Genomic DNA, 24,497 nt, shown 5'->3' with positions numbered 1-24,497 from the left:
TGCAAACAAAATGTCAACATCGATTTTTATGTTTCTAATGTCATGATGCAGTAGTGGTTATGAAGCAAGCTGCGAACCTCAAGGTCAGCAGTTCAAAACTACCAGCTGTTCCACAAGAGAAATGTGAGGCTTTCTGCTCCCGTACAGATTTACAGCCTCGGAAACCCTATACAGGGTTGCTATGAGTCAGAACCGACTCCACGGCACATAACCAACAAACCAACCAATGTCGTGATGCAAGGCGTGTTGCAGATTTTGGATTAAATCTTACTTACATGTCGGCGGTTCCAGCTCACCAGCTGCTCTTCGGAAACCCTATACCGGGTCACTATGGGTGGGAATCGACTCGACGGCACTTAACAACAGCAGCAACCTGCGGATCAGTGCATCAGGGTGAAATTTTTAAGTTAGAAAATGTGAAGAAGATGCTATTAAGCTGTCCCTTTCCTCTGACACCCCAAGCCAGTTGTATATCAGTGATGCTTCCATGAGGAACAAGGCCAGGAATGGGAGCCAGTTTCTTCTGAGACATTTCAAAGACCCAGGTTTTTTAAATAGACCTGGGAATGTATCAAATCAATGAGCGCTGTGTATACGAGAAGGAGAGAGACTCAGCAGAACTATTCTGTTGACAGAGAGATACTAATTCTTCCCTTTCAACCTGCCCTCACTGTGCCATGTATGTTTCCTGCCTGGTTAGCTGTAGATTTCAGCTTCAGTTCCCTTGAGAGAGGCCCCTCTAACAACACAGAGTTCAACAGGAGGGATACTTTGACTGGCTCAACTCACTGCTGTTGTTGTTGCTAAGTGCCGTCCAGTCGGTTCTGACCCATAACGACCCTGTATAGGGCTTCCGAGGGGTAGCTGGTGAGCTTGAACCACTGACCTTGTGGTTCAAATCAACTTTGCAGTACAACACATTAATTCACAGCACCACAAAAGACTAGGTATCCCTTTAACAAGGTATTTCAGATACTAAAACCATACAAAGTCACTACTGTTATTTTTTAATATTTATAAAATATTTTATGTAGAACTTTACAATTGTACTTCTTCACAACTTTTTTTTATTGTAGTAAAGTATACATAACAAAACATTTGCCATTTCAGTCATTTTACGAGTACTATTCAGTGACATTGGAGTCCTGGTGTGGTGCTGTGAGATAAAGCACAGGACCGAAAGGTTGGTTTAAACCACAAGGTCAGCAGTTCAAACTCACCAGCCACTCCATGGAAACCCTATATTGGGTGGCTGTGAGTTGGAACCAACTCAATGGACTTTAACAACAACATTCAGTGACATTTGTCACCATGTTGTGCAGCCATCACCTTTACCTGTTTCCCTTTTTTTCCTCACCCATAACACTATTCTTTAAGCAACAGTTCACCATCCACCACCCAAAGTCTACCCTGGTAACCACTAGTAAACTTTGGTCTCTATGCATTTGCTTGCTCCAGATAACTCATGTAAGTAGGATTATGCAGTATTTGTCCTTTATGTTTGACATTGCACTCATCTGAACATTATCAAGGTTCATCCATGTCATTCCATATATCAGAACTTTGTTTCCCTTTATTGGCGAGTAACATCCTATTGTAGGGGTATATACCACATGTTGTTTTAATATATTTTTAATGAATCCATTTAATAACACCATTCCTTTCTGATAATTTGTCAAACAGTCCTGGTGTGGCATTGTAGGATAATGCACTGGACCACAAGGTCGGTTTGAACCTCAAGATCGATGGTTCAAACTCACCAGCCGCTCCTTGGAAAACCTATGCAGGAGCCATCAAGGCAAGCAATCAAGTCCTTCAGGACAAACCCCCCTCCAAGACTGAAATTCAAAGGGAACACATGCATAGGCATGTAAGCTTGCTGGTGACCACATTGATTTACTGGTGAGTGGAAGAGGGAGAAAGGCAGCAATGAAGATATGGGCTGAGTTCAGCCACATTCCATAGACTCCCATTGACCTGGAGATGAGAGAGAGAAGAAAGGCTGGTTGATCCAAAGTGTGGTGAGACCTGGGGACTCCTGAGTTCATGGATAGGGACATAGCCACAGAGGGCCAGATCTGAGAGTGAAGCATCCAGCTGATATGAAATGAGGAGAGACACACAAGAATGCACAAAGTTTCAGATAGTTCCCATTGGACTTAGCCTCGATGGCTTGATAATCAGAACTCGACTAAAGGAAAAAAAATTTTTTTTGATAAAGGAAATGAGTGTAAATTGCTACAATTTGATGAACTTGACCTATATTTACGGATGTAGTAGCTCAAAATACCAACAGAGAGGGAAGGAGTCTTCACATCAAGTATCAATGCTATCCCCTCTGTACACAGGGTAGATAAGGAGGGACAACTTAGACACTGGCTACCTAAAATGACTGGCTACAAGTTTTCAAGAGGAAGTTTAGTTTAAGAGTGTGTGGGGGAAGATAGAGTCCCCACTGAATAGTTTTTATCTTGGCTAGATGGGTCTGGTTAAAAGAGATGGGGATAAGATTCTTATGATTCAATAGTGAGTAATTGTTATCATGACTGTTACAGCGACTGTCACAACTGTAAAGGTAGAAGTTTTGTAACAAAAATGGGTGAGTGGTTAATCTTACAGTCCAGAAACAGAGGACCCTAGGACCATCAAAAGAGAAGAGCACAAGCGGAATGCAGGACCCTGTCCAGAGAAGCAGTGACACTAGAGATGGAGGCAGAGATGAGGACATGGAGAGAGGGAGCAACTGAGGACTCTAGATTCATGAAAAGAGAGGGACTGGGTGCTGGCGGCCAGGAGGCAGGCTTGCAGAAAGTGTCTTTTGGTGGTGTAAATTATTATATATTCCTGAGTGTTTTTGTGTACATCTCCCCACAATCCTCCCCTTCCCTCCACGTCCCCCAACAACAAAAAAAGGAAAAACTAAGGGAATGGAAGCAAATACTGTTGAATGTTGAAAACCTACACAGGGTTGTTAGGAGTCAGAACCAACTTGATGGCACTTAACAACAACAGGATTAGAAGGTAGATATATGGTATGAAAAAATGTGAGTAGTTAGAGGTAAAGGCAAATTTATGACACTGATCTTTCTATTTCTTTGTGCTTGATCTATTAAAATCCCCGTGACTCCCAAAAAACCAAAATTTTGTGCTATTATATATGTGTGGCACCGCAGAATAAACACTCTACCTCAAGGCCGTTTGAACCACAAGGTCGGTGGTTCAAACTCACCAGCTGCTCCTCAGAAACCCTCAGGGTTGCTTTGAGTCGGAACTGACTTGATGGCACTTAACAACAATAACATAGGTAAATAAGCAGTTGTTGTTAGGTACTGTTGAGCTGTTTCAGGTTCAAGCAACCCTGTGTACAACAGAACAACACTCCGCCTGGCCCTACACCGTCCCCACAACCGTTAGCATGTGGGAGCCCATTTTGCAGTCACTTTATCAATTCATCTTAGTGAGGATTTTTCTCTTTTTTTCACTGGCCTTTACCAAGCATGATGTCCTTCTCCTGATAAAAGTACGTGAGATGAAGTCTCTCCATCCTCACCTCCAAGGAGCATTCTGGCTGTACTTTTCCCAAGACAAATTTGTTCGTTTTTCTGACAGTCCATGGTATATTCAATATTCTTTGCAAGTAGGTTATGGCAAATTAAGATTCCTGAGTTCATTTTTGGCTTTGCAATATTTTCATTTGTGCTTTGGGATCATCATTTCCATTTTCCAGAACTTTACTCCTCTGGTTAAGAAGGATGGTAATTTTGGGTACTCTTTTCCTCCCTTGGCAGGGTGGTGGTGGCTAGAGCACACTGAGCTCCTCGAAGAAAGGTGTTTGGGGAGTATTAGAACAATTCAGTACCTTCTTCTGAGATGCACTTAGAGCCATGCACTTAGACACCGGCAGCCCATGGGGCATCTTGCGGCCTAAGTGGGCACAAATAAGATACAATTTCTCAGGTTTCCCTGGGACACTGTAGGCTAGAACCAAAAAATCTAGACCCACTTCATCACATATTGGTCTGCTTTGTGTCAAGACCATTTAGTTATGTTGAAGGACTTAGTGGAATTGAGAATGTAATAGCCTTCTTATTCTCCAGAAAAGAAGAGGTTGGGTCTCTCTGCTTTGGTTCTCTGGACTTCTTTTTCATAACACTTACTTATCATATTCTGTTGTGCTTATTCTTACTGTTAAGAGCCATTGAGTCAGTTCCAACTCATGGCAACACTGTATAGGGTTTCCAAGGAGCAGCAGGTGGATTTGAACCATCATTGACCTTGTGGTTAGCAGTCCAGTGCTTATCCTACAGTGCCACATCAGGAGGCTATGTTTTGTTGTATTAGTTATATAATATCTCTTTTCCCCATTAGATTCTGAACTCTAGGCGATAAGCCTCTATCATACTATCTGGGATATAGAACATATTTATTGAAGGGTTTTTAAATGGGTGATTGAATGAATGAGTGAATAAGGCCTCTTCCCTATATTTAAAACTGACCATCCTACTTTCCTAGAGTAGCCATCTCCATGAGCCCTTGGTATAAGAAAAGTCCTTTTGCACCTTCAGATCCACCAGGTCCAACTCAATCACTTTTTTTAAATTACAGGTACACTTGTGGTATTGTGCACTGACACAAGCAGTTATTCAGTGTGTCCAGTTGCCAGGTCTGTGTAAACAGTGAAGCTGTAGGAACTCTTGTCAATGTTTGTTAATGTGTGTTATTCCCAGTTATGATTTCTCCCAGGTCCAGATAATAAGAGGATGACCAGGAATGTCTTGAAATATGAAAGGCTCCTGGCAGAGAGCCCCAAACGAATGGTAGCTGAAGCTGTCATCCAGAGGCCCAATGTTCCCCACCTGCAGACCAGGGACACCTATGAGGGATTATGTCAGACCCTAGGTTCCCAGGTAGGATTCTTTAGAACAAGGGGACAGACTTGGTTAAAACATGAGGAGGTAGAATTGGGAAAATGTGTATGTATGTTTATGGAGGGCTGATGCCTTAAAAAAATAAAGCTCACTTGAATAGCATCAGAATGACCGCATTCGGTTTCTCTGACAGTCCATTTTTCATGCCATAGTTCCCTAAATTGCTTTCTGCTTCTAGACACTTCTTCTCTTACTGAGTCTGCTCTTCCCCTTCCAGCCCATTCACTATCAGATCCCTAGCCTCTACTGCTCCTACGAGACCAACTCGAGCCCCTACCTGCTTCTCCAGCCTGTCCGGAAGGAGGTCATCCACCTGAAGCCCTACGTTGCCCTCTACCACGACTTTGTCAGTGACTTGGAGGCTCAGAAAATTAGGGATCTTGCAGAACCGTGGGTGAGTGCTCACAGAGTCTTCCAAGAACTTTCCTGTGTGTTTTCACATGCCTGGTATGGGAGAACAACAGCCTATACACTTAGACACCTCATTAGTCCAGGCTCTCAACATGCCAACATTCCATATGATTGATGACAAGAATAAAAGGGATGACAGGAGCAAGAGTGAAATTCCAGTGCTGACACACAGAATGGCAGAGTGGAAAAATGAGCTGGTAAGCTTCATTATTTTGTTGAAGAGGAACCTGAGGCCCAGAGAGGGGACCAGCTGGATTAAGGCCGCATATTTAGCTAGTGGTAGAGCCACAGATGGAACATAGAGGTATGTTGATTGATGCTCTGCCATCCAACCTTCTTAGATCAGTCAACTAAGCTCAGACATGCTTGGTAACAAGTGACCCTAAAACCTCAGCAGCAACAACAGTAAAGGTGTGTTTCTTTCTCACAACAAATATCTGTCTTGTTCTACATTCTCTTCCCTTTGGGACCCAGCCTGATATAGCAATCTTCATTTGGAACAGTGCCAAGTTCAGGGGAGCAGAGAGGAAAGACAGAGATGGCAAATCATGAGCTGGCTCTTCTATCTTCCTCTTAAAAGTGCCAAATATTACTTCAGCCCACATTTCATTGGTCAGAGGATATCATATGGCCTTTACTGCAATCAACAGGGACAATGTATTGAGTTCTTCCACAGAGAAGGCAGTGTAAGTCACCAAGCTAAACTGGGTATCAGTGGAGAAGGGATGTTTGATCGTCCCCCAGGAAGGATAGTGCATTTTTAGAAAAACAAACATAGTCTATCTCACCACCAGAAGCATGCTGCCTCTTACAAAATGTCACTGAATGTTGTCCCTGACTTCTTTTTCTAAGTGCTGTGGGGGAGAAGTCAGAGGTATTTACTGCCTGTTCATCTAGGCATCCACCCAGGCATTCATCAGCATGTATACAGAGTTACCCTAGCCATGCCGGGGAGGCAGTGGGAGATTTAAACAGGAGAGTGCTGTGAGCAGGCCTGTGGGCTTTAAAGCAGTCTGACAGGAGAAGAGCAGCAATACTCATCTAAAAGCCGCTCTCCGTGAAGTCTAGAATCTTTGTACTGAAGATGTTAGATATGATGACACTTCACTGGTGACCTGGAACAATGTGTTTGCAAGAGCTTCAGTTTTTCCAGGAGCTAGCAGTAGTATTTGGCCACTGCTGTTTTTCCTTAGAACAACTCCGTTGCCATGAGAACAGGAGAGACAGACCATGCAGAGATGGAGATTTAATCCCGCATGGACAGGTCATCCATTTGGCATGCATAGACCTCACCCTACTCCCTTTCCCTAGAATCCTCTCACTGGAGTTGTTGATCCTGTCTGATCTCTGCCAGGAGTAAGACTGGGACTTCTATGGTAGTGACTCCACTGTGGGAACTCAGCTCAGACCCTCAGTGGTTTGTGTTAATGTATCTGAGCGCCTTCCTCCTGCCAAGCCTTAACCTTATGGACTAACAGAGCTTTGTAATTCAAAATCACTTCATTTAAAAGTTACAGTGGACCCTTGAGCAACCTAGGGGTAGTGAGGCACTGACCCCTACCCAGTGTGTAATTTATAGTTAACCCTTGAACAGCATGTTTGAAGGGCACGGGCCCCCTCTCCAGAAACTGCTCTCCAGTTTTGCTCACATGGAGACAATTAGTGTCAAACAGTGTTTTAAGCAGATTTTTGCAACACTTGAGCTCACCACAATAGCAGCAGGAAAAAAAGTCCACACATAAGTGGGCCTGCGTAGTTCAAACCCATGCCAACTAATTTAAATGCTAACATCCAGACATGTAAAACAAAAAGGACAGTCAGGTAAATTAGGAATTCCAAACTTTATCCCCCGACAATCAAGGCAGTTATAGATGTTGATTCTTGATGTGGTTAGTGCCAGTGCTATCAAGTCAGCTCTGACTCATCGTGACCCTGTATAGGGTTTCATGGAGTGACGGGTGAGTTTGAACCCCTGACCTTGTAGTTCAAACTGACTTTGCAGTCCAGTGCTTATTCTGTAGCGCTACATCAGGTCTTCTGATTCTTTGTAAGGCAGGGCTTTTGCCAGATTTGTTTAGAAGGAGCAGGCTGCCTCTGACGGTTGAAAATAACCTTAAGTAACTGAAGGTTATTTTCAACTTAGATTTTTGGTCGCTGTTGCTTTTCATTTTTAAGATTTATGTTGTTAAGTGCTATAAATTTGTAATGACTTATAACTACCCTGTACTGGGTTTCTGAGGAGAGGCTGGGTGGTGTATTTGAACCACTGACCTTGCAGTTAGCAGTCCAGTGCTTATCCCTCAGTGCCACACCAGGACTCTTTCAAGATTCATGTTGTTGTTAAGTGCTGTGAGTCGGTTCCAACTCATGGCAACTCTGAATGGGTTTGAACCACCAACCTCACAGTTAGCAGTCTAGTGTGCTTATCCTACAGTGCCACACCAGAACACCATCAAGATTCTTGTTGTTGGCATGAAGTGATAGAGCAGTTGAGAACTCTAGACTCATGGAAAGAAAAAGGCTATGTGCTGGCAGCCAGGAGGCAGGCTTCCAGAATGTGCCCTTTGGTTGTTTAAACAATTATATATCCCTGCAAGGGTTTTTTGTACATTTAAATAATAAAAAAGAGGGTTTTGTTTAAAAAAAAAAGATTCATGTTGTTGTTGCTAGGTGTCATCGAGTCGGCACCGACCCATAGCGACCTTATGCACAGCAGAAGGAAACACTGCCCGATCCTGGGCCAACCTCACTACTGTTGCCACACTTGAGTCCATTCATTGATGCTGCCACTTGGCCAATCCATCTCACTGGGGGTCTTCCTCTTTTTCTCTGACCCTCCACCTTACCAAACATGATATCCTTCTCCAGCGACTGCTCCCCCCTGACAATATGTCCAGAGTATGAGAGACGAAGTTTGGCCATCTTGGCCTCCAAGGAGCACTCTGGCTGCACTTCTTCCAACACAGACCTGTTGGTTCTTTTGGCAGCCCATGGCACTTTCAATATTCTCCTCCAACACTATAACTCAAAAGCATCAATTCTTCTACGGTCTTCCTTATTCACTGTCCAGCTTTCGCATGCATATGAGGTTATTGAAAATACCATGGCTTGGGTTAGGTGTACCTTAGTCCTCAAATTCATAGCTATCAGTCAATTAATAACAAAACAAAATATCACAAAAACAACAAAACCCAACCAGTTGCAGTTGAGGTGACTCCAATACATGGTGATTTCATGTTTGTCAGAGAACTGTGCTAATTTTTTCAGCAGACAATCACCAGGCCTTTCTTTCAAGTCACCTCTGGGTGGGTTTGAACCTTCAACCTAGAACATGTTAACTGCACCACCTAGGGACTTCAGTAAATGAGTTGTTGTTAAGTGCCATCAAGTTGGTTCCTACTCATAGTGACCCTATATAGGGCTTCCGAGGAACAGCTGGTTAGCAGTCCAGTGCTTATCCTACAACACCACACCAAGTCTCCAGTAAATGAGAAGCATATGTAAAACCTTTAATGACAGAGGAGATGGCAATCTTCATGCTTAAGAGAGAAGACAAGTCTGTGGAGAAGAAAGAGGCCATTTCCCCTTTGCATAATAACCACTTCAATCTTCCTTGTGTCTTCCACACCAGCTGCAGAGGTCTGTGGTGGCATCCGGTGAAAAGCAGCTACAAGTGGACTACCGCATCAGCAAAAGGTATGGCCACAACTTCCTGCAACACTCTCCTCTAGCCCTCAGTCAGGTCAGCTCAGTCACTCAGCTCCTGCTGGAGATGCCGCTGTTGGTGACCCTTTAATTCTTGTTTCTCTGTTCAATCCTTTAAGAGACAGCAGTTTTCCCTCTCCTCACCCAAGAACCGTTCATAGGTTGTCATATTATCTGAGGATTTAACTTGGGTTAGGGGAAGACTTGAAAAAGCTCCTATGCCCTAAACCAGGACTGCTTTGCCAGAGAATACCGTCTCGTCCACATTTGTGATTTTACTTTAAGTTTCCATTCCCACCTCCTGACTCATATTCAAAGTATGCCTTGCCAATGCTCAGACAGCCAGGATGACTAGACTCTTTGGATATGATGGCTGCTGTAGAAGAAGAGATTCAGCTGTGAGTGCCCCAACTTTAATCCTCTTTGATCCTGTCTACCCCACACTACAGTCCTTGGTTTGTACTATAAGAGTAGGGCTGATGATATAGTGTGATGAGGACCCTCCATCAGAACCATGCAAGACAGTGAGGTCAGCATCCTTTGGGAGAAGTTAGACTTCAGTCTGTGGTTAGTTTTCATTGCCTGGCCTCAGACCGCCTTAGAAATGAGGTGGGTGAGGAAATCTGCCATTCAGAATAATTTGGCTTCACTTAGTTGGTCTTTACATTTAAGGACCTTTCATTTTAGGAGTTATTCTCTAAACTTTAGAAAGTCCATATGCCCTCAGCTTCATTGCTCTTCTAGCAATAATGACATTCTAGTGTCAAAATAAGGAGCTCTGGTGGCATAGTGGTTATGAGTCAGGCTGCTAATCTCACAGTCAGCAGTTCAAAGCTACCAGCGGTTCCATGTGAGAAAGATGAGGCTTTCTGCTCTCGTAAAGATTTACAGCCTCGGAAAACCTATGCAGGGTCACTATGAGTTGGAACTGACTCCACGGCACGTAACCACCACCACCACCAGTGTCAAAATGGAAATCCTCATCTTTGGATACATTACCTTTTTTTTTTCCCAATGTTTTATTGTGAATTATATGATAGTTCACATGAGAGAACTCTAGTTTTACATTCATTCCATCGCATATCATTACATTTCATGGTTCCAATCCCCTCCATGCATCATCTCCCAACCAAAGGGCAATATCCTGGAAGCCTGTCCTCTGCACTCCTCGCCCCCCCTCCCCCAGGTCTTCGGCCCACAGTTCCTCTCCCTCTCTGGATCCAAAGTCCCCAGCTGCTCCATCCCTCCATGTCATTGCCCCTGTCTCCATCTCAGGCATCCCTGCTTCTCTGGGTAGGGTCCCACTCTCAGCTCTTCTCCGTTGGTGGTCCCAGAGACCTCCACTTCTAGACTAGAGAAACAGTCGCTCCCTTCCTTGCCACAAAATGTCCACCTTTGCATTTCCAACACTCACAATCTGTCCTGATAACCATTATTCACTACAGTATCGCACGTAACCCATCTGTATTTCATTTCATCAGCTCCACCTAGACAAATTGGATAGTACTCACTGGTGATTCTGGCTTCCTCCATGCCCCCTAGCTCTAGGTTCCCTCTTGAAGGCTTGTAAGCCAGTTACTTCTTGCCTTTGTAGTCCCTCCCTCCCCATTTGGGTATCCAATGTCCAAGTTGCCCCTCTCTGTCTACTCTGTGTGTGGAGTGGGTGGGAATGTTTCCTGCTATAAGGATTTGTCGCCTCTTTTGAGTCACTGCATTTGTATGCATACGAATGCAGTTTGGATACATTACTTTGATGGTATTTTTTTGTTGTATGCCACTGAGCTCACTTCAACTCATAGTGAGGGTTTCCAAGGAGTGGCTGGTAATTTGAACTGCTAACCTTGTGATTAGCAGCCCAGTGCTGATCCCACAGCACCACAAAAGTAAGCATTATTTTCTTCCTTTTGAGAGGAAGTGTACTCTCCTCTTTCCCAACCCCCATCACATTTGGGTTTGGTTCTACCATCACATCTTCAGTGAAACACGTCCTGTTTTAGTTCTCTAGTGCAGCTATAACAAATACCATAAGGGGATGACTATAACAACCAGAAATTTGTTTTCTCAGTTTCGGATAAACCCTGTCTCTGGGGGAAGGTTCTTGTTCGTTTGTTCCCTGGTGATCTTCCTGCGGTGCAACATCTATCTTCTCCATCTCTGCCAGCTCACTTGCTAGTTTCATCTCTCTTAAATGCAAAGACACACCCTACACAAATCCTGTCTCATTAACATAGAAAAGATAACCCATTCCCAAATGGGATTATAGCCACAGGTACAGAGGCTATAATTGTCTAATCATCTTTTTTGACCACAAACTTTCACTATCTACTATCCACAAAATAAAGTCCAGATTACCCTCAGCTTTCTACAACATGCCCCAAGCCTACTTTCTGTTTTCCTTGAGGTTTTTGAAGACAACAGTTTTGTCTTGGATATCTTTGTAAACCTAAGAACATGTAGCAAAGCAAATGTACTCCATACAAGAGAATGAAAGGATGAACAAATTAATCTATGGATTTTTAAAAAATCATGGTCTCCCCAGGAGGGTCACTAGCTTTGCTTGGTGGAACACTTACAGATTTTCCAGAGACTTAAATTCTGATTCCAGATCTTATACTTTGTCAGGGTCTGAACAAGACATCAGGAAAAGAGACTAAACTTTGGTCATTGGCCTTTGACATATCCTGGTTTGTCTTAGAGTAGAGCAGAAGAACAGATGTTCCTGTGCTCAGTGGCACCCGCTAACACATAGCTAACAGAGCATCTTTACACACATAGTCTCATGCAATCTCCACATGTCTGTGAAGTGGATACTACTATCACTCTCATCTGATAGATGAATACAATGACCCTTAGAGAGTCAGATGCCTGACTTAGGATCACACAGACCATCAGGGTCTGAACGTTATTATTTTAAACCCCAAGCTTTTTCCACTGAACCCAGATCCTTCTGTTGCAATACCTGTTAAATATAGCAGTTTTAAAGGCAGGGATTTTGAATGTTTGTATCTTAGTGCCTGGGACTGTGACCCTTCATACTGTAGCCTCAGCAACTAGCATAGAAGGCCTCAGGGACTGTTTTTTGGATGAGTGACATTGTGAATATTGTGATAAGAGTACAGAGTGGAGCGGCGGGTAGACAATATGAGTGATGAGATCATTAGGCATTCATGTCTTTTTCTTTCTTCTCCATTCCTACAATTGACATTCTTCATTCATTCATTTACAACTAACATTTAGTCATTTCTGGCATCAGGGCACTGAACACGAGTCATTGATGCTCCAATCTCTGGTGTGTTCTAGTGCCTGGCTGAAGAACACTGTTGACCCAATGCTGGTGACCCTGGACCACCGCATTGCTGCACTCACAGGCCTTGATATCCAGCCCCCCTATGCAGAATATCTCCAGGTGGTGAACTATGGAATCGGAGGACACTATGAGCCTCACTTCGATCATGCTACGGTAATGATGGAGCTGATGACCAATCTCCTGAGATAGGGAGCTGGGGAATTCTTTACTTCTCTGAGGCAGAGTAAAATCTTAGGACAAATGTTCTTATTCCAGGATGATTGGAAAACCTTGGTTTTAAGTTGATTACTGCTGCCTCATTTCCGTACCTGTCACCATCCACCTATCTAAAATGTGCTAGTGAGGAGAAGGACGTGGCCTCTAACACAGTGCTCTCTCCTCCTCCTTCACCTGGAGACTTCCCAGGGAGGATTCTCCTTCTGGTTACTCTACTTGCCTCATGATCTCAACTGCCCATCTTTGCTGACAGGTATTCAGCAGTTTTTTCCAATTAGGATTAAAAACAGCTCCCCAAACTTTGTCTATAAATTTAACCAAAATTCTATCCAAATTCCAGAAGATTTTTTGAAATCAGAAACTGGCAAGCTGATCTTAAAATGTATGTGGAAATGCAAAGGATCTAGAATAGCCAAAACAATTCTGAAAAAAGAAGAGCAAAATTGGAGGACACATACTACTTACTACCTGATCTCAAAATTTGTTGTTGATGTTGTGTGTTCAGACTCCTAGCAACCCTGTACAGGGTTTCCAAGAGCAGTTGGTGACTTTGAGCTGTTGACCTTATGTTGCAATCCAATGTTTATCCTACAGTACCACACCAGGATCCTCAAAATTTAGTACACCAAAAGGTCAAATCCTTTGCCATTGAGTTGGTTCTGATTCTTAGTGATGCTATTAAGGACAGAGTAGAACCATAGGGTTTCTAAGGCTGCAAATCAGTATAGAAGCAGACAGCCACATCTCTCTCCTAAGGAGCGGCTGGTGGGTTCAAACTGTTAACATTTAGGTTGGTGGTTGAGTAATTTAACCACTGTGCCAACAGGATTCCTTAAACTTATTATGTTGTTGTTGTTGTTGTTAAGTGCTGTCGAGTCGGTTCTGACCCATAGCGACCCTGCATAGGGTTTCTGAGGCTGTAAGTAAATCTTTACTGGAGCAGAAAGCCTCATTTTTCTCCCGCGGAGCAGCTGATAGTTTCGAACTGCTGACCTTGTGGTTCGCAGCCCGATTCGTAACCACTATGTTACCAGAGCTCCCTTAAACTTAGTATAGAGCTACAGTAATCAAAGATGTCTAGTACTGGTGTAAGGATACATATATAGGTCAATGGAACAGAATCGAGAAGTCAGAAATAAATCCTTGTACTTTGGTCAATGATCAATTTTTTTGTTTTGTTTTTGCAGCATAAGGTTTATTCTAAGTGGTTTTTCTATCTGTATATAGGAAGATTTTTGGTTCCAGAAAAAAAAAGGCTGAAGGAATCTAGGTACAATGAGGTTTATCAAGTGAAAAGGAAGGAGAAGTATAGAAGACAAGCTCCTGACAAATTGACAGGATTGATTGAACCTTTTTCTCTGCCTATTATTGAGATCCATGGATAGCATGTCACAAGAAGGTTTCTGCTTCTCCACCCAGCAAGATAGATAGATATTTCCTCCTTGATCTGATGTTTTATTCACTTTCATCTCCAGCCATATATTTTGAAATTCAAATTTAGTAAGCTTGGCTTCAAAAAGAAAATAAAGGTTTTGTAACTTTTGGTGAAAGAAACGTTTCTAGAGTATTAATTTTAGTCAGGGGTTTCTTTAAAGTGACTATTTGGCATCATGGATAAGAAAATCCCAAAACCAAAGCAAAGGATCGCCTATCAATTTCTCTCTTTAGCATCTCTTCCTTTTTGTGACCACGATTTGATTAGAATTTTTGATCACTGATTACCGATGATTAGAATGCAAAGGTTGGAAACAAAGAGAAAGGATCAGTAGTTGGAAAATATGGCCTTGGTGATAGAAATGATGCTAGAGATCACATGATAGAATTTTGCAAAACCAATGACTTTATTCATTATAAATACCTCTTTTAAAACAACATAAAAAATGACTATACACATGGACCTTGCCAGATGGAGTACACAGAAATCAAACTGACTACATCTTTAGAAAAAAAACAGTGGAAAAGCTCCATATCATCAGCCAAAACAAGGCCAGGGGCAGTCTGGAACAGACCATCAATTGCTCATCTGAAAGTTCAGGCTGAAGCTGAAGAAAATTTAAAACAGGTCCATGAAAGCCAAGATATGACCTTGCACATATCTCACCTGAATTTAGAGGTCTCCAGAACAGATATGATGCATTACACACTAATGACTGAAAACCAGAAGAGCTGTGGGATGACATCAAAAACATCATACAGGAAGAAAGCAAAAATTAATTAAGAAGACAAGAAAGAAAAAGCCAAAATGGATTTCAGGAGAGACTCTGAAACTTGCTTTCTAGCGTAGCAATGCTAAAGCATATGGAAGAAATGAGGAGGTAAGAGAGCTGAGCAGAAAATTTCAAGGGGCAGCTCAAGAAGACAAAGTAAAATATTATAATGAAATGTGCAGAGACCTGGAGTTCGAAAACCAAAACGGAAAAACACACTCAGCATTTCCCAAGCTGAAAGTACTGAGGAAGACATTAAGCCTCGACTTGAAATACTTAAGGATACTTTGGGCAAAATATTGAGTGGTGCAGGAAGCATCAAAAGAATATGGAAGGAATACACAGTCACGGTAACAAAAAGAAATGGCCGCTGTTTAACCATTTCAAGAGGTAGGATATGCTCAAGAGCCAATGATCCTGAAGGAAGAAGTCCAAGGTGCACTAAAGGAGGCATTGGCAAAGAACAAGTCTCCAGAAATTGATGGACTACAAATGGAAACGTCCAACAAACTTATGCAGCACCGGAGGCACTCACTCACTCATCTATGCCAAGAAATCTGGAAGACAGCTACCTACCTGGCCAACTGATTTGAAGAGATCCATATTTGTACCCATTCCAAAGAGAGGTGGCCCAACAGAATGTGAAATCATAGGACAATATTATTAATATCACATGCAAGTAAATTTTTGCTAAAAATAATTGAAAAATAGCTCCAACAGTACCTTGACCGGGAACTGCCAGAAATTCAAGCCGGATTCAGACAAAAATGTGGAAGAGGGATATCATTGCTGATGTTGAAGGATCTTGGCTGAAAGCAGAGAATACCAGAGAGTGTTTACCTGTCCTTTATTGACTATGCAAAGGCTTTCAACTGTGTGGATCATAATAAGCTACTGGCAACACTGCGGAAAATGAGTATCCCAGAACACTTAATTGTGCTCATGAGGAACCTGTACATAAACCAAGAGGCAGTTTTTCGAATTGAGCAAGGGGACACTGAAGGGTTTAAATCAGTGTGTGCCAGGGTTGTGATCGTTTCCATATGTATTTAATCTGTATGCAGAGCAAATAATTCCAGAAGTTTGATTATATGAAGAAGAATGTGGCATCAGGATTGGAGAAAGACTCATTAACAACCTGCTATACACAGATATATAAGGAGCTCTGGTAGCGTAGTGGTTACGAATTGGGCTGCTAACCTCAGGGTCAGCAGTTCTAAACTACTAGCTGCTAGTAAATTACTAGACTTAGAAAAAGAAAAAAAGTATAAAGGTTTTAGACGAAAATGTAAAAGGAAATCTTTGTGACCACTTGTTGGGAATATTTCTTAGATCTGACACCAAAGCATAGTCTATAAAATACAAGGTCAACAGTTTGAGCCCACCAGTCACACTGCAGCAGAAAAATGAAGCTTTCTGCTCCTGCAGATTTACAGCCTGAGAAATCCTATGCAGGGTTGCAATGAGTGGTGGGTTACTGACTCAACGGTACTTAACAATAACAACAATAGTAGAAAACATTTTCATATTATATATCTGAGAAAGGACTTATATCCTTAATCTATAAAGAATGCATAGCTCAACTCAGTTCATACCAAGTGTTAGTGAATATGTGGAGCAATTGGAACTCTCATGCACTGCTGGTGGGAATACAAAATGGGTACAACCACTTTGGAAAGCAGTTTGACTGTTTCTTAAAATACACCAAATATAATCCAGCTATTTCACTACTTTCCCAAGAGAAATGGAAATATATGTCCATATAAAAACTGTACATGAATGCTTATAAATTGTGTATGCAATAGGCAAGCACTAGAAATACCCCCAAATGTCCATCAGTAGATGACTAGATATATCCATATAATGGAATTCTGAGCAGCAAAAAACAAGATCAATTACCAATACCTCCAACAATGCCTCTGAACCGTAAAAAAAGTATCCTGAGTGAAAAAAAACAACATGCACAGACACAACTACATATTGTATAATTCTGTTTATATGAAACTGTAGAGACAGACTAGAGATCAGTGGTTGCCTGGGCTTAGTGCTGGGAGTGACGATTTCTGCAAGCAGGCATTGTTATCTGATGGAAGTGTTCTCAAATTAGATTATGGGAGTGGCTACACAACTGTTTCAGTTTAGTAAAGCTCACTGATGGGTGAATTTTATAATATGTAAACCGTATCTCAATAAAACTGTTAAGGGGAATAAAAGTAAAAGTATCTCTTCTTCAGTAAACAATTGGGAACTCCAGTTTTATGATTTGGCATTTCTACAGACTAATTATCCATAATATTTTATATATTAACTTCTTGATTTCACAGAGCCCAAAGGTACAATTAAACCACCATGTAGTACTTTCCTCACTGACAGGCAGTTCTGTTGGATTAGTATACTATTCACTTATATTGATTCACTAATAAGTTAGTCTAAAAAAGTATACTGAGTATCTGCCAGTAAAGATGGGCATCTCCTTCACTAGGTGTAGCTCCGCGTGCTAACCCATTCTTGACACCCCCATTTTACTCTTCCCTGTGCTGTGGTGGAGTCCTGGCTGTTGCACTAGTGCCTTCTGATACAATACTGGCATGCTTTGTTTTTACCTCAGTCACCAAGCAGTCCTCTGTACAGAATGAAGTCTGGGAACCGAGTGGCCACATTCATGATCTATGTGAGTCTGTTGCTCTGGAGACACCAGGGTTTTTTACCTAACGCCTATTTACAGCTCTCTTTTATCTTATGACTTTCAAAGCAATTCCACATACTGATTTTAATCTGCAGTAGCAACCACTAGATAATAAACACAAAAATTGTGTTTATTTTTAGAATTTCAGGTAGCATTTCTGTAAGAGCAGTTTTATTAGGCACAATAGGAGATCTAAAAACATACCATACAGCATTCCTGTCCTCAAAATGCTGAATCTATATATATAAACCTGACTTTGTCATAGGCTGTGGATTAGAATGGAAGGAGGGTGACATTGAAGGCCAAGAAATCATGGGACTTGGAACAACACAGCAAGAGGATGTGAGTCTGTTTTTGAGGTCTCATAGGCAGACGAGTTGCTGTTTAAAAATACAGAACTAGAGATGAGGTTGTAGAACTGTGAGGTGAAAGAGAAGAGAGATGAGGCAGCTAAAACTAAAAGAGGAATTTTGAGGGAAAACCCAAGGTGCTTACAGAAAAATTTAGTGTTTTGCTTTGATATGTAGTGAGAATTCCTTATCTCCCCATAACATTTTCAGTAAAATCTATAATATAATCCATTAAAACATAAATTGCTTTCCTCTCCTAAATTCAGACCTGATGCTATGGGATGTGGTTTCATTCCTAATTTCTAACCTACCCTCTTCCATTCAAATCATGTGGGTTTACCTTCTCTATTGAAAATTTTAAATTCAGTTATCTGATATTTAAATTAGAAGATAGTTAACACAATTAACTGAAAGAATAAACATATTATATAAAAGGGCTAGGCTCTATATAACAACCAAGATGAAGTTCCGTCAGATGTGTCCCCTTCCCCAGCAGTTTCTCATCTCTTACTGCTTCATCTACTCTCCAAAGTGCAGCTGGAAAAAGGCAGTTAGGTCGGTACTTGATGGTCTTTAATGCTGACAGTGCCACATGCTTCTTTATGTGGCCCAGCTTTATGATTCCTGCAAAATGGGCAGGCTGCCAGTTACACTGGCATCTGGCCTCTTAGTGGTCATTCTGAGCATGTGACCAGATACAGAGAGGTCATTGAAGTCAGCTATCTGGCCATGGGGCACATTTTGGATTTGTAGCTGCCACTACCCCTATGGTTGATGATTTAAGGTTGGCGTGAAAGGTCGCAGGCAGCAAAGAATACAGGTAATCAACCAAAGACTAGGACGTTTAGGAACCCAAGATATTTTTGTTCTTTAACACCCCAATATCTCTCCTCCAGCTGTTCCCTAGTTACAGAAGCCCAGTTACTATGGTGATGGTACTATGGCTGTTCAAGGCCCACCAATGTAATGGTGTATGTGCATATCTATTTTGGGTTGGGATGTAAACTGTGTTTCTCCTTGGGGATCTCAATCAAAACAGTTTGAATCTACTGATCTAATGAAGTCCTCATTCAGATTTAGCTGAAAGGAAAAAGAGAGGAGAAAGTCCTAAATGTGGTCCGTGGGTGGCACTGCAGCCAACACCAATGTCATTGAGTAGCCTCCCCTTTCCCAGGAAGGACTCTGTGCAGACATGCCGGGAGCATTTCAGGTTAATGAATACATGATAGAGTAGGGCACGCAGCAGCTGTCTCAACTCTGATTTCTTCCTCTGGCATTATAGCTGAGCGCCGTGGAAGCTGGAGGAGCCACAGCCTTTATCTATGCCAACTTTAGCATGCCTGTGGTGAAGGTGAGCCGGGACTGGCTGTTAATGAGTACAGAACTAACACCCCTCCCTTCACGCTGTCTGTGATTGGAAGGGAGCATATGAAAGTCTTCCCTAATTCTGTCTTCTTTACTGTCTTTTATTTGGAGTCCTTGTGTGGTGCTGTAGGATCAGCACTGGACTGCTAAACACAAGGTCAGCTCTGAATCAGAACCACCTGGAGGGCACTTAACAACAACAAAAATCTTTTACTTGATTTTCACTGACATCACAAGTAGACAGTTGCATATCTGTCTTCCTTATTACTATGTTTTTAAGTGCAGAAAAGTAGGGTCTGACTCATAGTGACCCTGTATAGGGTTTCCGAGGAGCAGCTGGTGAGTTTGAACCACTGACCTTGCTGTTCAAATCAACCTTATAGTCCAGTGCTTACCCTACACTGCTCCTATTATAGTTGTTGTTGTTAAATGCCACGGAGTTGGTTCTGTTTCATAGCGACCCTGTATAGAGCTCCTCAAAGGTAAGACCTCTGTGTCATTCATCTTTGTATTCTCTACAGCAACTAATCCATTCATTCATTCAGTAAACACTGAAGGCAGGAGGCACTGGGGGTGCACAGGAAAAACCATGGTCCTTGTCCTCTGGGAGTGCACAGAGAGGTTAACAGACAATGGCAATGGAGTGCAATAAATATGAAACAGTGCAGCAGGGCAAGATGTTTAATGAATTAATATTTCCCCAAATTCCAGGTGAATTCAACTTCCTGGCAGCCCTTACTAGATATAAAATGAAGATAAATGAATGAGCTAATGCCTATGAAGCACAGTGTTTGATATATTCTAAGATTTGATATATAAGTGCCAGATAAATGCTGAGAGGTTAAGGTCTCCTCTAGACTTGGAAAAGCTAGGGCTACCAGTGCCTCTGGAAAGCTCTTGGCTTTGTCTACTTCTAATGGTCAAGGTTAAATGAAGGAATCAGGAGCATATAGGGAAGAAAACAGCATGTAGGATTTGAAGCCAAAACATCTGAGTTTGAGTCCTAATTTTGCTCAACTTCCTTGCTAGTAAAATGAGCATTATGATAATGTCTTCTTCCTGGGGAGTGTTATTAATAAACGTCTAGGGGAAGAGTCCTGGTGTGGCCCCGTAGGCTAATCACTGGACTACTAACTGAAAAGTTGGCGGTTCAAACCCACCAGCCCCTCCTTGGAAATCCTACACAGGGTCACTAAGAGTTGGAACTGTCTCAGTGGCACTTAACAAGGGAGAGTAAACATCTGAATTAAAATTAATTCTCAGCTGCATGAGGAATACTTTGTTCCTCCCCGAGGTTTTTGTTGGATGTCTCTCCTCAGAGATTTAATGACATCCTGTAGCTTGCCTTTCTCTTAGCACTTGCCACACTAGGTTGTGGTGGCCCATTTCTGTGCTCGCCTCTCCCACTAGAATGTGAGCTCTCTGAGGACCCGAACTGCATGTGGTTTGTTCCTGCACTCCCAGGGCTGGAGCAGAGAACACCCTCAATAAATGACTTAGCATTAATGAGTTGAGTAAGTGACAACTTATGGCATTTTGTGTCATTTTATGCATGCCTGTCCCCACTCTGCATGGAGAATTTTCTTGTTTAATGACATGCATGCATTTGTCCTTAGTCATGGGCGTCCCAAGGACTGGGATTCAAGTCTGACCTTCCTGGGCTGGGCCCTCTTGTTTTCAGAATGCAGCGCTGTTTTGGTGGAACCTGCATAGGAGTGGTGAAGGGGACAGTGACACCCTTCATGCTGGTTGTCCCGTCCTGGTGGGAGATAAATGGGGTAAGACCTGCCTTTCTGGGGGTGAGGGGTGCAGAGTAAAGCGAAATAGGGGGTGGGTAGAAAATAGCATAGCCCTCCCATTCTGTGAGCTTTATTACAATGCCATGATATATTAAAATGATGAGATTCCAAGTCTGTTGCCCCAAGCAGATATGGAGCCCCCCGAAGGACAAGGATTCTGTCACAGAGCAACTAACCCTAAAGGTTGATTCCTGAGAACAGCTGAAGAGGAATATGTTGTTTAGTCCCTAACTTTCTACTGTAAGTAGAGAGCCACCAAACAATGACTTTTGTCACTTAGTGCCTCCCCATGAAGAGCTGACAAAACCTAGACGAGAATAAACAGCGGGAGTGTTTGTATCATACAGGTGTCTAAGAGCACTGATCTCTGAAGGTAGAACAGGAAGTAGAGAAGGGAGGCTCGTGCTGAGATGGAAACTGTGAAGAGAAGCAGTCATGTTTTCTCTCTTTAATTTGGATGGCATCATGGTGGGCTCTTAGGACCTGCATGAATGAAGGGTGAAGGCTCCTAGTTTTCACAGGTTTGAAGATTAGTCTATAGTAGACAGGTCTTGCCAAGGACATTTTCCAGGGGACAATGTGCTCTTTGCTATTTATCTGCTAGAAACAACACATTGTGGTTCATAGAAGGCCAGGACTACAGTGTGGCTAGTGAGGTGCCTAGGGTACCGAATTGAAGGAGGTACCTGCATGATACTGAGAGTGAACGCTGGCCCATAGCATTGGGCCTGCTACTATCCAGTCTGCTGAGCCTTCTCTCTTCTTCCCATTCTCTCCTAGTGGCCAACAAGTGGATACATGAGTATGGACAGGAATTCCGCAGACCCTGCAGCTCGAGCCCTGAAGACTGAAATGTGGGCAAAGAGAAGTTGGTGCAGTTATGTAGCTTTCCAGAGAAACCAGAGCCAAATGCTAGGATTGGAGAGGCAAAAGGAGAGTAGCTTTCTGGAAGAGGGCTCTCGTCAGCCTTGGCTGTTCCTTGAATATGGGAGATAAAAAGGAGACATCTGAGAATTTGCATTTCTCCTCAAGATGTTAGAATCACAGAGTAGAATGGACACTACAAAGTCGATAGTGAAGGAGGCCTGAGAGAAGTTTCTGGAACTCAGAACAGGACATATTGGCAGTCTCTGAGGTTGGATCCATGAGGCCTCTGTGACTTTGAACCTTGGCCCGAGGAGTCCAGAAGTGGCAATAAGGGTGCCTATGGGAGGGGACTAGCCTGACCTCCATGGCTTTGAGCCCTTCTCTTCCTTGACTTTTCTGAAGACCTAGCAGAAAGAAGTGTCTGTGGTTTTTAAAATAGTCATTAAAAATGTTTACAAGTAATTTTTCCTGACTGAGAATATTCTTAAATTACAATGAATGAAAACATTCAGAGCATACATTTTACTCCTATCATCTCAACTAGGCTCACCTCCTCCCAACTTCATTCTCACTACATTCTAGACCTAGTGACAATTCTTTCTACTCCTTAAACGCTGGAGTAGCCCTCACCATCATTCTCCCTTCACAGGCCTTTGCACTTGCTCTTCCTTTAAATCTTCTGACAGCTGAGCTCTTCTCATTGTTTCATTCTTGGCTAAATGTCACTACCGAGAGGCTTCTCTGATCAGCCTCCTTTCTAGCCACTTGCACAGTAATCTATGTTATTATCTTTATAACAGTAGGTTTCCTAGGGCAGCTGTAACAGAGAACCACAAACTGGGTGGTTTATAAGGACGGTATATATAAAAAAAGAAACAAAGAAAGAAAATGGCATATTACATTAGGCAAATCTGTCACAAAAGACTTCGTTAAACAAGAGCAAAGATGTCATTTTGAGGACTAACATGCACCTGACCCAAGCCATGGTATTTTCAGTCATATCATATGCATGGGAAAGTTTGACAATGAATAAGGAAGACCAGAGAAGAGTCAATGCATTTGAATTATGGTGTTGGAGGAGAATATTGAAAGTACCACCGACTATGAAAAGAACAAAGAAATGTGTCTTGGAAGAAGTACAGCCAGAATGTTGCTTAAAAGTGAGGATGGCAAGACTTTGTGCATGTTGCCAGGAGGGACCAGTCCCTGGAGAAGGACATCATGCCTGGTAAACTGGAGGGTCAGCAAAACTGAGGAAGACCCCCAAAGAGATGGATTGACGTACTGGTAGTAACAATGGACTCAAACATAATGGCAAAAATGACACAGGACTGAGCAGTGTTTTGTTCTGTTGTGCAAAGGGTCGCTATGAGTCGGAGCCAACTCGATGGTATCTAATATCAACAACAACAACATGGTCTATAGGTCTATGCAAGGAATACAAACTGAAGGAGTGGTGTCACATTTATCATCAGAACGAACATTTCAAGGTCTACTCTAGCATACCTTATATTAAGTGATAGCAAAGACTCCACTACTAAACAAGGTCAAGTTCACAGATATCAGGGGCTAAGACTTTTACATAAATTTCGGGAGCCCACAGTCCAATTCACGAGGCGCTCTGGTAGCGCAGTGGTTACGAATTGGGCTGCGAACCGTAAGGTCAGCTGTTCGAAACTACCAGCTGTTTCGCAGGAGAGAGATAAGGCTTTCTGCTCTCGTAAAGATTTACAGCCTTGGAAGCCCTATATAGGGTCACTATGAGTCGGAATCAACTTCACGGCACATAACAACAAACAGTCCAATTCATAACATATCACTACCTTCATATGAACTTTATTCACTTATTTAAATATGGTGAGCTGTCTTCCCTGGCGCTTCCAGGTTGAATGCTTGCTTGATGATCACGCTGTACTTTTTCAATGTCTCTTTTATATTTGCTATCTTACAGAATATCAGTATTTATTTGTAGGTCTGTTCCCACTAGACTCTCAGCTCTGAATTCCTCTAGTATCCCCAGAATAAGGTCTGGTTCAAAATAAACAGGCACTCAGCAAATATTTATGAATAAACTATTAAGAAGGCATCATTTGAGTTGTACTTTAGAGGACAAGTAGGCATTTTATAGACAGAGTCTAATGAGAAGTATTTCCCAGCAGGCCTAGCAGAAGTTAAGGGTATATTGATGGGCAACTGTAATATTTGAGGACTTTGCAAAGAGAACATGGCAGCTCACTTGGCTCTGGTTCCTCCACAGGGGTGTGGGTGTATGTCTTGCTTACAAAGAAGCCACACACACAGTGGCTGGCACCAGAGTGGTCAGATACTATGCTGCCCCTGTACCATGCACGTCATCAGTTCTATGGTTCCCCAAGGAATGGGGTCTGCTGCGCTAATATCCAGCTTCCTCCAGAGCTTTATGAATGCCTAGTCATATCCCCAGTATTTCTGCTGAGTTAAGTTAGCATTCTAGAAAATTCTCTTGTTAAACGACTATCACATACTTATAATATGTTCCTCCAGCCCCAGAGGAACAGTCCTGAGACATAAAGCTACAGTCTATGGGTGAGACTGTTCCTCTATCTTCACAGTTGCCAGCTTGTGCCAGAATTAGAAAGGGGACTTCTCAGAATTGCAGGGTAGGTCTGAGTTAATT

General features: G+C 42.5%; 1 protein-coding gene across 1 annotated transcript in view; it reads left to right on the top strand.

The window, feature by feature from the left end:
* Window positions 1-21,997, top strand: part of P4HA3 (prolyl 4-hydroxylase, alpha polypeptide III) — a 44,657-nt gene extending 22,660 nt beyond the window's left edge. The window contains exons 6-13 of the mRNA XM_006875410.1: window positions 4,744-4,907; window positions 5,146-5,322; window positions 8,971-9,035; window positions 12,345-12,504; window positions 17,383-17,445; window positions 19,093-19,161; window positions 20,857-20,953; window positions 21,755-21,997. Of these exons, the coding sequence (XP_006875472.1) occupies window positions 4,744-4,907; window positions 5,146-5,322; window positions 8,971-9,035; window positions 12,345-12,504; window positions 17,383-17,445; window positions 19,093-19,161; window positions 20,857-20,953; window positions 21,755-21,825 (866 nt within the window). The 3' untranslated portion in view covers window positions 21,826-21,997. The remainder of the gene's footprint in view (window positions 1-4,743; window positions 4,908-5,145; window positions 5,323-8,970; window positions 9,036-12,344; window positions 12,505-17,382; window positions 17,446-19,092; window positions 19,162-20,856; window positions 20,954-21,754) is intronic.
* The last annotated feature ends 2,500 nt before the right edge of the window (window positions 21,998-24,497 follow it).

This window comes from Chrysochloris asiatica, unplaced genomic scaffold (genome assembly GCF_000296735.1).
Source record: "Chrysochloris asiatica unplaced genomic scaffold, ChrAsi1.0 scaffold00326, whole genome shotgun sequence".
Classification (NCBI taxonomy): Eukaryota; Metazoa; Chordata; class Mammalia; order Afrosoricida; family Chrysochloridae; genus Chrysochloris; species Chrysochloris asiatica.
The sequence above is the reverse complement of the archived record's forward strand: the minus strand, read 5'-3'. Positions and strand labels throughout refer to the sequence as shown.